This window comes from Narcine bancroftii, chromosome 12 (genome assembly GCF_036971445.1).
Source record: "Narcine bancroftii isolate sNarBan1 chromosome 12, sNarBan1.hap1, whole genome shotgun sequence".
Taxonomy (NCBI): domain Eukaryota; kingdom Metazoa; phylum Chordata; class Chondrichthyes; order Torpediniformes; family Narcinidae; genus Narcine; species Narcine bancroftii.
The window spans coordinates 30,358,621-30,373,469 of NC_091480.1; the positions used below are offsets into that span (position 1 = coordinate 30,358,621).

General features: G+C 39.7%; 1 protein-coding gene across 3 annotated transcripts in view; it reads right to left on the reverse strand.

Moving 5' to 3' along the window:
* The window catches only part of llgl1 (LLGL scribble cell polarity complex component 1), a 111,420-nt gene that overhangs the window by 45,600 nt on the left and 50,971 nt on the right, over positions 1 to 14,849 (reverse strand). For all 3 annotated transcript variants that reach the window (XM_069905269.1, XM_069905268.1, XM_069905270.1), the window contains 2 exons: positions 13,090 to 13,220; positions 7,463 to 7,621 (listed from right to left, as the gene is read on the reverse strand). In XM_069905269.1, coding sequence (XP_069761370.1) covers positions 7,463 to 7,621; positions 13,090 to 13,220 — 290 coding nt within the window. The remainder of the gene's footprint in view (positions 1 to 7,462; positions 7,622 to 13,089; positions 13,221 to 14,849) is intronic.

The window sequence follows — 14,849 nt, forward strand, 5'->3', positions numbered from 1 at the left end:
CAGTCACCATAGTCAACAAAGACTTTGAGATTTGCCACGGTCAGAAAAAATGGCCAACCAGAATCAGTCACAGTGCATAGCTGGAGAAGAAATTATCCTAATACCGATCATCCACCAGAATTGATCAATCAATGTAATTGTTTAGCCTTTTACGTCTTTACCTGTGGCATATGGAGAACACCAGCTTGTCCATTCTCTCCTAACTCCACTCTCCAGTAAATGACAACATCCTCAGGGACGGAATTCCTGTCAACCTCACGGTGTCCCAACATGTAAACGTTACTTCTGCTGAGGTTTGCCTTTGTATTCCATCACCACAAAAATCATCTTGCATTTCATGCAGTTTTTTTAAATGCCCCATCACTTTCATATATTTGAGTACGTACGTGCCCAGGTATCTTTTTCTGCGTCTTCAAAATATTTCTGATAAAAAGTCATTGCAGTTTCTTTCCATAAAGATGACTAGCCTATTGAGAATATCCAGCATTCTATTATCTTTCAAACAAAGAAACACTGGAGGAAGTCAGCAAATCAAACAGCATTACATCCATAGGTAGAAATAGTCAGTCAACGTTTAGGATAGGGACCCTTTATCAAGACCAAGATGGAGGGTCAAACCCGAAACACTGGCTCTGATTTGCTGAGTCCTCCAGTTTCTCTTGTTTCCTCAAGATTCCAGCATCTGCAGATCCTACCTTAAAAATCTGATGGAGGTTTTTTTTTAAGTGGTTGGCGAGCACGTGGCAGTAGATGTTGACTACGTGGCATTTGACATGTAGGCTGATCCAGAAGGCACACATGCATGGGATCCACAGTGAATTGATCAAATTCAGAATTGGCTGAGTCACAGAAGGCTTTGGGTAATTGCGGAAGTGTGTTATTCTGGCTGGATGCCCCGTGAACAGTGGTGTTCAGCAAGGAATGGTCTTGGGAATGATTATGTAAAAAAAAACACAACGGGTAAAAAAATGTTGAGTAGATTAGTAAATATGCTGATGACACTAAGGATGGTGGAGCTGTGGATACTATAGAGGACCATCGAAGGAGACAGCAGTATACATATCAATTGCAGATTTGTGCTAAAGAAATGGCAGGTGGAATTTCATCCAGACAAGCACGAGGTGTAGCACTGTTGGTTAAATGTATAGGGAATGTGTACAGTTAACGGCTGGATTCTTAAAAGCAGAAGGCTCTGCAAGTTCAAAGCTCCCTGAAAGTGACTGCAGAAGTAGATAGGGTAGTGTGACAGAATAGAGATATGTTTTTGGGAGATAAATTGGGGCAGGTTTTTTTTAGTGTAGGTCACATACAAACACTTTAAAACAGATCTTATTTAAAATACTGGAGCTCTGCTCATGCTAGACATGTCAGCCCCAGAACCTTTGCAGAAGCTTTGGAGAGTGGATCAATCAATGTAATGGATTGTTGTTTACAAAAAGGCAACAGATGAAAGAACTTGTCAGAGCCGCATTCTGTCTGGAGTGGAGGGTCATGTGGTTTCGCAAGCAGAGTGAGTCAAACAGGCTTTTTTCTCTCAGAGAGAGAGAGATCAGTTCTATAGTTTTACAGTCAGCAGCAGCAACTGGGACTGGAACAGGACAAGCTGGCAAGCTTGTGGAAAACCCCATTTGGAAGACAGGTTGTGAGTGCTTAGTTTAGCCTGGTCAAAACCCTTGTGGTTCATGCAAGAAGAGTGGACTGGCTGTCTAATGTTTCACATGAAATAGGAGAAACAAAAAGACACTCTGTGGTGACCTGAAAGAGGTTATCATCTGGAGAACCCTGAGGAGGCAAGTTTCGTCAGCAAGACATTGAAGTGGCTGATTAAAAAGGAATCAGTTGTGGGTGTCCTGGAACAACAAATCTCTCTCTGAAAACCGACAAAAACTTTCCTGAGCAGTAACCATTTACCTTTCAAGCACCAAAGCCTGATGAACTTTATAAATGTTAAATTCTGTGCACAGTATAAGAATTTCCTGCAACCAGTGAACTTGGAGGAATGAGAAGTGAGATTGTTCTGTGAACTTTTCTGAACTTACAAATACATTGCATACATGTGCGCTTAGAATTGGAAGGAGGTTAAGTTAGGTTAGTTAGGTCAATATTGATAAGTTAAAGTGTGATTCTGTCTTCATGTTTAAAGATAATTGAAAGCAACTTTTGTTTAAGTAACTATTTGTCTTGGTGAATATCTATTGCTGCTGGGTTTTGGGGTCCTCTGGGCTCGTAACAGTGGTAAAAAAGATGTATTGGATTGGGTATCAAGAGTAAGAGGAAGTCAGGTTGAAGTTGGATAAAACTTTGGTGAGGGCTCCACTTGGGAGAGTTATGTGCAATTACAGAAAGGATACTTTGGAAAGCATTCAGAAGAGATGTACGAGAGTCATTGATAGAGTAGGCAGTTAGAACCTTTCCAGGGCAAAAATGTCACAAACAAGTGGACGTGCATTCAAGGTGAGGGAATGAAAGTTTAAAAACAAATACACAGCAATTTCTTTTTCAAAAACACAGAGTGGTAACTGCTTGAAACTGGCTGTCAGGAGTAATGGTGGATGTAGATACAACAGAAGCATTTAAGAAGCTTCTTAAATAAATACATGAATGTGCAGGTAAGAGAGATGAGTATGATATGCAATCAACAGATTGTGTTTAAGATTCAAGGCTCTTCACGTGTACATAAAACAACATTTACTTTGTTGGCTCACAAAGGTGCACAAAGAGGCGCCATGAGTTCAGCAACCTTATCAAAAAGAGAAAGGGAAACAGATTTCAGCATCTCCTAACTACTGCATGTCTCTTATTTTTTATTTAACTTGGGTATCAAGTTTAGTGCAGATACATGGGCCAAAGGGCCTGTTCCTATGCTGTACTGTTCCACGTTCTACAGTAACACAGTCCAGATATTGATTCATGTCATAAGCCGAAAGCTTCTCAAATCACAACACTTTTGGATTTCTGTTGCAGAACTGCAGTCACTTTTGAACTACAACCATGAATCACACAAATCTGCTTGCATAATCTGTGGGAAAGGTAGGTGGGCTGACAATAACAAACATGGTCAGTCAGGCCAGTTTTCATGTAGGCATCAGAAACCTGGCATTGAACCCAGAAATGCAAAGAATACATGGCACAGACATAATAAGAACAAGGGGAAGGGGAAGACCAAAAGTCAGTAGAGGAAAAATAGCCATCAGGGTAGAGTAAACTAGTGATGTATACAAGGAACATTTACAATGCAGACAGGGCAATGAATAAATCATCAGTTGCAAAGCACAAACAAGGATAAAAATCAGAGTATTGATAAAGTTGGCAGCCTCAAGATTCAATTTACTGTCATGCAACAAAGACAGTGCAATATTACACGAGATTTGCTTTTGTCTGCTGGAAGGCAGACAGATTCGCCATCAGCAGAAATTGCCTGGAGCACCTCTTTCAGTCAGAGAAAGTGAAGTAAAAGAGAGTACCCCTCAGAGTCACCGTGTGTCCACAGATTAGCCTCCAGTGCTCCTGAAGCCACACAGAGTCCAGTCCAAACCATCTGCAGCCTGAGCTCCAGATCTGAACCTCCGACATGATCAGGAACTCTTCTCTTGCATCTAGTCTGATACCTGGTGTCCCTTCAACCAGTTTGAAACCCTTCTCTAGCAGTCCATGGGCTGATGTGAATCCCTTGTCTGCAGTCACCAGCAGCCCACAGCCTGCATGGGTCCCTCACCTCGAATCACCAACAGCCCATCACCTGTGGGTTCTTCAACCGCAAAACCCCTTACTGATCTGCTGCTGTGGTCACTGTCCCTTGGGTTGTCTCCTCTGCTTCTCCTTTTCAAACTGGGGGGGAGGGGGGGTGCAGGAAATGGTCTCCTCATTTTCTGTTGCCCTGCGCCAGTCCTCTGCTTCTCTGGAGTCTGTAACCCATTGTGGCTGCTGTCAATCATAGGCACCGTCATCTTGGGCGCAGACTAAGCCACCATTGGCTCCATTTACACCATTTAAAGCTTGTATGGAGCTGATGCCAGTCGGCCTGGGCAGTTCAAACCTGTGGGAACGTTATGTTTCTGCTCCCCACAGCAGCACTGCCATCTTGAGTGGATGAGCTTTCAGTCAGTCTTAAAATTGAGGCATTGCAGGGCATCTTTGTGTAAACCTACACAAACTGGCCATCTTGCAATGCAGCCCAAGATCCAAGAATCCTTTATTGTCATGTAATAGTATAGAACATGCAATATTACATGAAATTGCTTTCTGCCTGAAATTAGGTGGACATGGTCGCCATTAGTCGACCAGTGCCCCTTGCAGTTAGTGTCCGTGGATTTGCCTCCAGTAACCTCTATAATGGCAGAGATTCCTATTATATTCATTGGCAACTTGAGCTCTAGATCCAAACCTCTGACATGATCAGGAAGCCTACAGCATCCAAGGCCATTCGGGAGCCCTCCTTGCCCTCAGCATCTTCTTGAATTCCAGCTCCAATACTTGGTTCCAGCAACTCAAACGAGTCCCCCAAATGCAGGCCATCAATCCACTGCCTATGTGGTTCCCTCAGCCACTAAGCCCCTGAACAGATCCACTCCTGTGGTCATCTTCCCTGTAGGATTGTCTCCTCTGCTTCTCCTTCTGAACAGGGGGTGCTCTACCTGTTTCTGCTGCTCCCCAGAATCTGCAACTCACTGTGGTCTCTGCTGAGCATAGGATATAGACCTCTGTGGTTGCAGGATTTTACTTGCAAACACTGTTGACTCTTTTAATTGGCCATTTAAAGCGCTGGGATTAGGTCTGGGTGATTGAATCATTCAGAGCAGTGCTGTGCCTCCATGCTGCGCTCTCCCATGTCTGCACCAGTGGCAGCTCTGCTGTTCCAGTTGATTCGGCAGTGCTGCCATTTAATGACTTGGCAGGAAGATGGAAATATGAAAAAAGCAGCAGTACGTGGAAGTCTGGAGAGTAACAGTTCGGAAAGCAGAGGAAACAAAAGATGGGGCAAAATAAAGGGAATTTTTAAACGCCCACTTTCAACACAAGGCCAAGCAAAAGTATGGCTTCAGTCACATTACTAAAATCAATCTTTAAAAGGTATAAATAGTGCCTTAACATCCTGGCCACACAAATTTTCAATTGGTGAGATGATGAGAGAAGAGGAGAATTCCAATGTTAAAATGGCTCAGGAGGTAAATCAACAAAAATGGAGGCCTGGACTGACTATCCACTGGTCAGATCGTGAACCGCAGTGTGGCAGCTGTGAAAATTATATTCAATAAATTGAAATAAAAACAAAACTTTTGGAGTGCTGCTAAAATCCATCTTGTTCGCTTAAGGGAGAACATCTTAACCTCACACCTTCATGAGACTCCAGACCCACAAAAAATTTAGTTTACTCCAGATTTCCTCTGAAATGGCCCAGTGAGGTCCACTGTCAGGTACAATTAAAGATGGGCAATATTTGCTGGCTTTGCCTTCAATGCCCACTGTCTGAATTATAATCAAATAAAAATAATGAAGAAATCAATCATTGCCTTGAGCCATATATGACACAGCTTGACAAATGAGGTTTGAACTGAGGAACCAAAGGGAAAATCTGATACTTGGATGAGTTTTATATGGCACCCAAACAAACAAGATAGAATAGCAAATGTGGATAGAGATTTGAGAAATGCAAAAGAAAAGTACAGTAACAATTATATGCAACTACTCGAATATTACCTCGACATAGAATAAAGGTATTCAGGCATACCCTAGAAACTAGAGCATTCCTACGAAACCTTTTGCAAGGCAAAATGAAGAAAAGCAAAGATCCATTCACTACTATTGGAGGCTATTTTCAAAAAAAAAGGGAAAACCCATTCAAAATCCATATAAATCCTTTCGAAAAAGCGAACATGACTTTCTTCGTAATTCGAGTATTCATACTTGTATGTGACTTGGACTTTTTAAAAAGTTTTTCCAAGGGAACATCTCTAAAATCAGTAACAGAGAGCAATTCTTAATTCTGAAACTGATTTCACTACCAGCCTGCAATCCTGAAAACTAATCAATAGAAGAGTATTTTTTTTCTTGTGATCATAATTATGTTTAACACAGATTACAAAGGGAAAAGTTTAATATTTCTCATATTTAGTTAAGTATTTTATTAGATGTATAATTTAGCAAGAGTGGGCCAAATTAATTACAATGTTGGCATGTGGGAAGGAGCTCATTAAATAGTGAGCTTTTAAATAGTTTCACCCTTTTCCTGAACAAGACTCACAGAGCTAGACCTTTACCCCACCTATCCACTTTCTCAAATTTCAAACTACAGAAAAATAGATTAAGGAAAAAGAAAGAGGCATATTAGATTGTGAGAAGTTAGTAATGTAGAAAGCCCGGGAGTATATAGAGTTCAGGAGTCAAATTTCAAAGGAAATTGGAAAAGCGAAGGCAGCACATAAAAACATTGCAACCAACAAAGGTCTAAAGACCTTTCATGAATGCATATGGTGTGCAAGGATAACAAAATGAAATAGTAGGGAAAATGTCCAGATTGGGGAGGCAAAAAGAATGATATCAATGTACTGATCAGGTAGATTAAAAAAGTATCAAATGAAAGTTTATCTGGGGAAGCAGGCACTGGGGCGGGGGGGGGGGGAGGGGGCACAAACATTGGATAATACTGTAAACGGTAAGAAACTAAGCAGCACATTGACAAATACTTGAACGTAGCAAGACAAATAGATATGGTAACAAAAACTACATAAAAGACATCAATCCACAGTTTGGACGTCTAAACAGGTATAAAATTTCAAGCCAGAGTACTTAGAAATTTTTCAATAGCCAATATGAAGGAGGGTGAAGAATAGGACCTACTTTCCAGCATAATGCAACACTGTTGATCCAAAACAGCAAGATCACCCTGATCAACTTCCCACAGATATTTTGCAGTTAAAATTTTTTGCCCATTTTACAACTGCATGCTTTTTCCAAGACTACGGGCAGAACAATTAAAATTCTGCTTCTGGAAGGACATTTTAACATTTTAAAAGTACAAAATCAAAACATTCCAAAATTCAAATCTGACGCAAACACTCACTCCAATGGAGTACAGATATGCAAAACATCAAAAGCTTCAGGGTCACATTTACAAATGGCTTCAAATAAAAGTCACTGTAAATGTGTGAAAAAGAAAAAGTGTATATCATGGCTATTGTGATTTATGGTGTGAAAAATAATTTTTTTAAATAAATAAATAAATAAATGCACTGCAACCCATATTTAATCCACTGTCCACTTCTTTTGACCAACCCCACATAACTAAATTAATTCTCTAACAAAAAGCAGTGTTTAAAAAAATCTAACCCCCTTCTTCCCAAATGGACTGGGGAGAAAAGAGATAGAAGCTTCTTAGAGATCAGATAGTTACAGTATTGGTGGGGAGGGAGAAAGGAAATCACCCCAACATTCAACCTTCTACTATATCAGAGTAAACACTTACGCTTGCAGGACCTCATCCTGAAGAAGAGGTCCATCATCCAACAGCTGCATTGAGGGCAAATCTAGGAAGTACACACCTCCACCTTCTGTTCCCAAACACGCCATCTTGGAGAAAGACTTCAACAAGATCACAGTAATTCTGGTAATGCTGGGAGGAGCACTGTGGTAGAAGAAAATAATGACATTTTAATATGCTAATCATCGGCAAATTGCAAACAACTAATCACACTAGTTTTTCATCATATTAAATAAAAACATTAGGACTATATTAAACTTCTCCAATTTAGTCACCAGGAACAATGGGAAACAACAGCTATCTTCAAAAGTTCTCTTGCACAGTCTAAAAACTGGGATGTTGGGTATGGATTTAAGAGCAATCTGAAATATGAAAATATTCCTTCCTTACCAACCTTGAAAGAGGATGCCATCTGGGTGGTAAAATCACTGTCAAAGATGCAATCAATACAGTTGTAGATTACCTCATTTGAATCAAGTTCCCTCACTTCATGCAAACTGTTCTTAATATGGAACTCTCTTCTCAATTAATAAACCATTCAAACTTAATTAACCTCTGTACATTGCTCTTTGCAGATACTGCTATTATACTGAAATAGATACATCTCCCTTCTTCCATCCTATGTGTAAAAAAAGTTAATCTCTTGCAATATCCTAGCCAAAACATACCAAACAGGAGTTCATCACCTCGTGCCTGCAGTCATTCATGACATGGTTAATGTTACATATTGGTCAATGAACCACTCCAGCTTCCAGAGCTGAGAAGCAAGGAAATACATCGTAATGAGAGGACCTTCAGACTTCCATCCCAAAATATATTGTAATTCCACAGGTTTAGCAGAATCCCAGATTCAAGACAGGAAAAAAAGAGGAAAGATGGGAGAAACAGACAATCCACCAAGCATAACTAAATGAAAACTTTTGTGGGATGGGAATGTTCTTCAATGCAGATATTCGGAAATTGGAACATTGAGTTTTCTTACATAACAGCCATTAAAGCATATATACAAGGCCCCAATGTAGTTATGTATTGATTTAATTTGCGGAAACTGCCAAAATGTTTGGCCTGGAAGTCAGCCTGAAGAAAACTGAGGTCCTCCATCAGCCAGCTCCCCACCATGACTACCAGCCCCCCCACATCTCCATCGGGCACACAAAACTCAAAACGGTCAACCAGTTTACCTATCTCAGCTGCACCATTTCATCGGATGCAAGGATCGACAACGAGATAGACAACAGACTCGCCAAGGCAAATAGCGCCTTTGGAAGACTACACAAAAGAGTCTGGAAAAACAACCAACTGAAAAACCTCACAAAGATTAGCGTATACAGAGCCATCGTCATACCCACACTCCTGTTCGGCTCCAAATCATGGGTCCTCTACCGGCATCACCTACGGCTCCTAGAACACTTCCACCAGCGTTGTCTCCGCTCCATCCTCAACATTCATTGGAGCGACTTCATCTCCAACATCGAAGTACTCGAGATGGCAGAGGCCGACAGCATCGAATCCACGCTGCTGAAGATCCAACTGCGCTGGGTAAGTCACGTCTCCAGAATGGAGGACCATCGCCTTCCCAAGATCGTGTTATATGGCGAGCTCTCCACTGGCCACCGTGACAGAGGTGCACCAAAGAAGAGGTACAAGGACTGCCTAAAGAAATCTCTTGGTGCCTGCCACATTGACCACCGCCAGTGGGCTGATATCGCCTCAAACCGTGCATCTTGGCGCCTCACAGTTCGGTGGGCAGCAACCTCCTTTGAAGAAGACCGCAGAGCCCACCTCACTGACAAAAGACAAAGGAGGAAAAAACCAACACCCAACCCCAACCAACCAATTTTCCCTTGCAACCGCTGCAACCGTGTCTGCCTGTCCCGCATCGGACTTATCAGCCACAAACGAGCCTGCAGCTTACGTGGACATTACCGCTCCATAAATCTTCGTCTGCGAAGCCAAGCCAAAGAAAAAAAAAAGAAAGAATAATGGGAGGAATGAAGCTCAAAAACCACCAACATGGAAAAATCCTATTTAAAGAAAAATCTGCTACCACAAGGCTATCAATGAAAGTCAACCACTCAACTTACAGAAACACAGATAATAAAGCCAATCACCATAAATCATTAACCCAGCTTTATCAGCGAACACTACACTGCCTTCTTCAGAGGTAAGTGAGCCATTTAATCAATACACACCTATTCAACTAATTCAATGCAGACAACAAATAATATGAATTCACTCTTCAAGTCACTTGCATTGGTTCCCAGAAACCTCAGTAGATGTTCAAATATTGTTCAACATCTTACGGGGGGGGGGGGGGGGGGTGGCAAGATGGCGTAAGGATTAGACGAGCCTTCCATTCCTCTCCTGACTCTATCTTATTGTTTTGTCTAGAAATGCCGGTTAAAGTTCTTTAAAAGTTTAGATAATTTCAGTGCTGTTAATTTAACTTATGATGGTACAATTGGTGGAAAAGAGCAAAAAAAAAACGACAACAGATCATCAAATAACTACATTTTCCAAAAGTTCAAGTTTTGGAGCCTACCTACAGGAAAGACACCGAGACTCAGCGTGAAATGGATCCCAGGAGAGAGGTACAGTGTTTGGATGTAGAGCACTATGTTACATCGGTAGAGCCCCCTAAAGAGGGCGCCAAACAGCCTTTAGAACAAAGAGTTACTCAAAGGCATTTGTCAACTGTAGAGCTGGCGCTGCAAACTGCATCTCTTGAGATACAAGAACCTATACAACTTGATGTACTGGGAGAACTTAATACATTATGGACTGGGGAAAACCCCGGCCAGCGTCCTCCAGTCATTGCTGGAGAGGCTGTGGCTGGGGTTTCCACACGCAGTCATACTACAAGGAAGGCAACCAGAATGAAGGAAGGAACAGAAGATCCTTTGGTTATGCAGAAGAAGCAGGAATCTGTTGAGCCAAAATCTCTTCCAATTGAAAAGATTTTTGTGAATCTTGAATCTAAATTATCTTATACAATGCAGGGATTATCCAAGATTATGACTGAACTTGGTACTAGGTTTAATGCTCTGGTGAAAATACATTCTCAACAGATGGCTGAGTTTGGAGCTTTTAAGCTTGAAGTGAGAGATAAATTTAATTCGTGTGAAGAAGATATAGACGAAATACGGGATCAAGTTTTTGATGTGACCAAAATGGACGAAGACTTACAAACTCAAAATAAAAATTTGGTGAAAAAGATTGATTATTTGGAAAACCAATCCAGACCGAACAATATAAAGATTATTGGCTTGCCGGAAGGTATGGAGGGACCAGACCCAAGAAAATTTTTTACTGAATGGATTCCGCAGGTGCTGGGTCAAGAACATTTCCGGGAAGGTATAATACTGGAACGTGCTCACAGAGCCTTGTGTAGAAGATCTATTTCAGGTCAAAGTCCAAGACCTGTTTTGGTTCGTTGCTTGAATTATTACAACAGAGAAATAATTTTACGAGTGGCTATTAGAAATTCACAACAGAGAAAATCACCCTTGATGATTCAAAATAATCGAGTTTTCTTCTATGAGGATTTGAGTCAAGAAGTTATGTTCCAACGACGGGAATTCAATCCTGCTAAAGAGTTGTTGTGGAAGAAAGGTTACAAGGCAACCTTTAGATATCCAGCTGTTTTGAAGGTTTTTCAAGATGGTTGCCAACCAAAGTTCTTTGATTCTCCAAAGGAAGCTATAGCATTTGCTCAAGAGCTGCCAATTACTCAGTTTCAACAGAGACGTAGTCCGCCGCGATCTCTAAGGAGACAAAAGATGGAAGAAAAGAGCCGTGCTCCAAGAAGGAATGGTTGTAATGGTGACTTGGCAGTTGGAGCTGATTAAAAGAAGAGTAGTCCTTTTTTTTTCTAAAATAATGATGATGTTAGTTTAAGATGAAGTGAGAGTTGGGGGAGAGAACTGGATAGGCACTATTTCCTGAAAGTCATCTGCTACGTGTGAGTTATCTCACACCCATTTTTTTTGGGAGTTACCGCATTGCACGGTTTAGACGGGAGGGGGTATTTTTAACCTCCTACCCGTTTTTTTTCCTTTTTTTTGTATTATTAGATTAAAGAGTGAAGGGGTTTTTTTTGTTTAAATATAAAAAAAAGCATAAGAAAGTATTTGATTGTTTAAAAAACTAAAAATTGATGTGGTTTTTTTTGTAAAGTTTATTCAGTAGATAAGGAATATCTGAAATTTAAATGTGAATGGGATGAATAAGTTTTTTTTATATTTTTTCTTTAACTTTAAGGTGAAAGGAGTGGTAATTCTGGTGTATATTATTTTGCTATTTTAGTTATAGAACGAAGGGAATAATGGTGAAAGTTATAAATTGAATTGTACAATTCTTAATGAGGCTTGAATTTTGTTTGTGATTTATGCTCCATTTGTTGAAGATATAGATTTCGTTGTAGATGTGTTTTTATTATTTGGATATCTGAATTTTAACGTAATGATTGGGGATATTTAAATATGGTATTGGAGCTTTTATTGGATAACTATTCAAGAGTAAAAGGGAAAAATGGTGGAAGAGTACTAAAATTGAATTGTACAATGCTTAATGAGGTTTGAATTTTGTTTTAAGATTGTGGTTTATGTGACTAATATGATGATAGAGGTGAAGTTAGTTGATATTTGGTGAAGGTTCATCTCTATAGAGAATTTTTTTTTCATCATTTTTTTCATGCTACAATTTTTTTTTAAGAATTGATTATTGTTTAAGAATTTTTGATAGATAATGTTACTAACTTTACTAATTTTTTATATTAAGTGAGTTAAATATATGTTTCATCTTAACTCAGTTTGTTAAATATATGCATTTAAGTTTGATTTAAATATGTTTTTTAAGTCTGATATCTTAGTATTAATTACTTTTCTTTTTGTTAGTATTTTAATCGGTAATGTTTTTGTTTTTTTGTAAGTAGGTTTTTTTTTCTCGCATATATTATTAACTTTATTAATTCTTCACTCTTTATTTTGGGGGGGAAAGGGGGGGTTGGACTAATTTGAGTTGGGTTATTAATGTGTAATAATTATTGGGGAGGGTATAGTTTATTTAGATTACTGATACTGTATTGTAATTTTATTATTTTATTCCTAATTTTTTTAATGTAATCCTATATGTTATTCATGTTATAAAATCTTAAATAAAGTTTAAAAAAAAAACATCTTACAAGAACCCCCACATTATTCAGAAAAACAGCCAGGTCCAACCTTTTTTCTGCTGATTGCACTCAAGGAACTGGAGAAATTTCTATTATATACACAATTTGTTTCATGCATGGAGCCCATCAGATTGCCAATCTCCCTTCAAATTCTTTGTCCACACCCCCAGTAATCTTGACTGTGATTTTCCACACAACCCAAAGTCAGAAACATGCTCTGTCAATTTCATAGACCTATCAATGCCTGCTCATCATTCCCATCCCTTCCTCTCATTGCTGTCATCGTCGTTCTCATTGCCCTCCTCTCTCAGAGCAACTAGCATAAATTTACACATAGAATTAAAAACCAGATCAGCCGCTTTCAGTGTACAATCGGCAATCTGCTAACTTTTCCCTTCTACACCGGCTTTTACATAACCAAAAGATTAAGTTGTCGTACTTAGTGCCATCGAATCCTGGGCGCCCAGGAAGTCTGAAAATTCTGACTTCTTCCAGGAAAGAATAGCTGTTCTTTTGGTTAATCTCCCACAGATGAATGGTGTTATCATCCAACAGAGAGAGTAAGCGACCCTGGGAAGGGAAAAGAACAAAACAGAGTGAAATAAAAAGGATAACACTTATATAAGCAGAAATCTCCAGATTGCTGGAAAATTATATAAGCAATCAGCGGGTTAAGCAGAATATGTGGAGAAAGATACAAAGTAATTGGTTTAGGTCAATGATCCATCTTCAGAACTAGAAAGAAATTCCAGAAAATAATCTCCTCTGCACCTCTTGCTTCTCAGCTACATTCAGTTGAGGCGGAGAGGAGACATGTTTATAAAATGACAAGAGGCATAGATAGGGTGGGCAGTTAGAATCTTTAACCCCCGAGTAAAAATGTCACACATTGGGGAGCTTTGGCTTAAGGTGAGGGGGAATGTTAACAGGAAAAGTTGGGGGGGATAAAAAGGAGATTGAGCAGGATGCTGCCTTGATTAAACAGTTGGAGTTGTGAGGAGAGGTTGAACTAACCTGGGTTGTTTTCTCTGGAGTGGAGGAGGTGTTATGGCAGTTTATAAAATGATGATGGCCTGGAAAGGATGGATGTTTTTTTTTCCCCCAGCGTTTAAAGTGAGAGGGGAGGAAGTTTAAAGGAGGATGTGTGGAGCTAATGGTAAGTGCCTGGCATACTGGTGAAAGTGTGCATATGGTGAGTTGTGTTTTAACTTGCACTCGAGGGATAAATTAATAGAATGTTGGGTCTTTCCTATTTTTCTCCTTTCATTTAAATGTTCAATAAATGCTGTGATTTGCATCTCAGTTTCAGTAGGGCTTCATGCCTTCGTAAAAATTGGCACCCACTCCTAATCAATGCCAGTGTCATCCATCTTCTCTTAATTTCCCGTTCATTACAGACTCGGTCTTTCTTCTCATTATCCTTTGCCCTTGTCTACAAATTAAACATGCATATTTTCCCCAGTTCTTAAGGGTTGTCAACTTGAAACATTAATTGCTTCTATCTTAATAGGTGATAACCTAACTTGATGAGCATTTCCATCAATTTCTTGTATTTCAATTACAGACATTGATCTCACTGGTGACTTTAGTTTGACATCTCTACTTGTTGCAATGATACCATCAGCCTCTTGGAAACTTGGCTCAGGTGAGCCCATTTCCAATTAGAAAAGAGAAATGCAGCATTGAGAGAAAGCAGTGAATATTGCAGGCTGAAGTATAAACAAGCATAGAACTGAACAAGTTAATGGAGTTTAGTAAACTGTGGAACTGAACCAGAACGTTAACCCATGAGAGCTGTGGACTGTAGTTTGAACACAAATATTGCAGCATTCATAGGTTTGCTTGACGATATTATGAGTTAATACCACAGTTTGGATGTGCCCTCAATCAGAAACCTAATTCCTACTCATTCCTCACAACTCAGCTCTATGACAAGGATTGCAAAGTTTTTTCCACATCTTTGAATCCAGTAACTGAATAACTCCCATGTCTTTTTTTTATTTAAAATTTAGACATCAAGAACCTTCCAGCCCACAAGCCCCTACCACCCAAATACCCTAATTAACCTACAAGCACCATGTTTTTGAAATGGGTGTTAAAAATTGGTACAATAAAGGCATCATCTGATCAAAACCAAACAACAGGATCATTACTTATTCTGACATAACATTGTTTTGGCTTGTAATTCAACATTATATT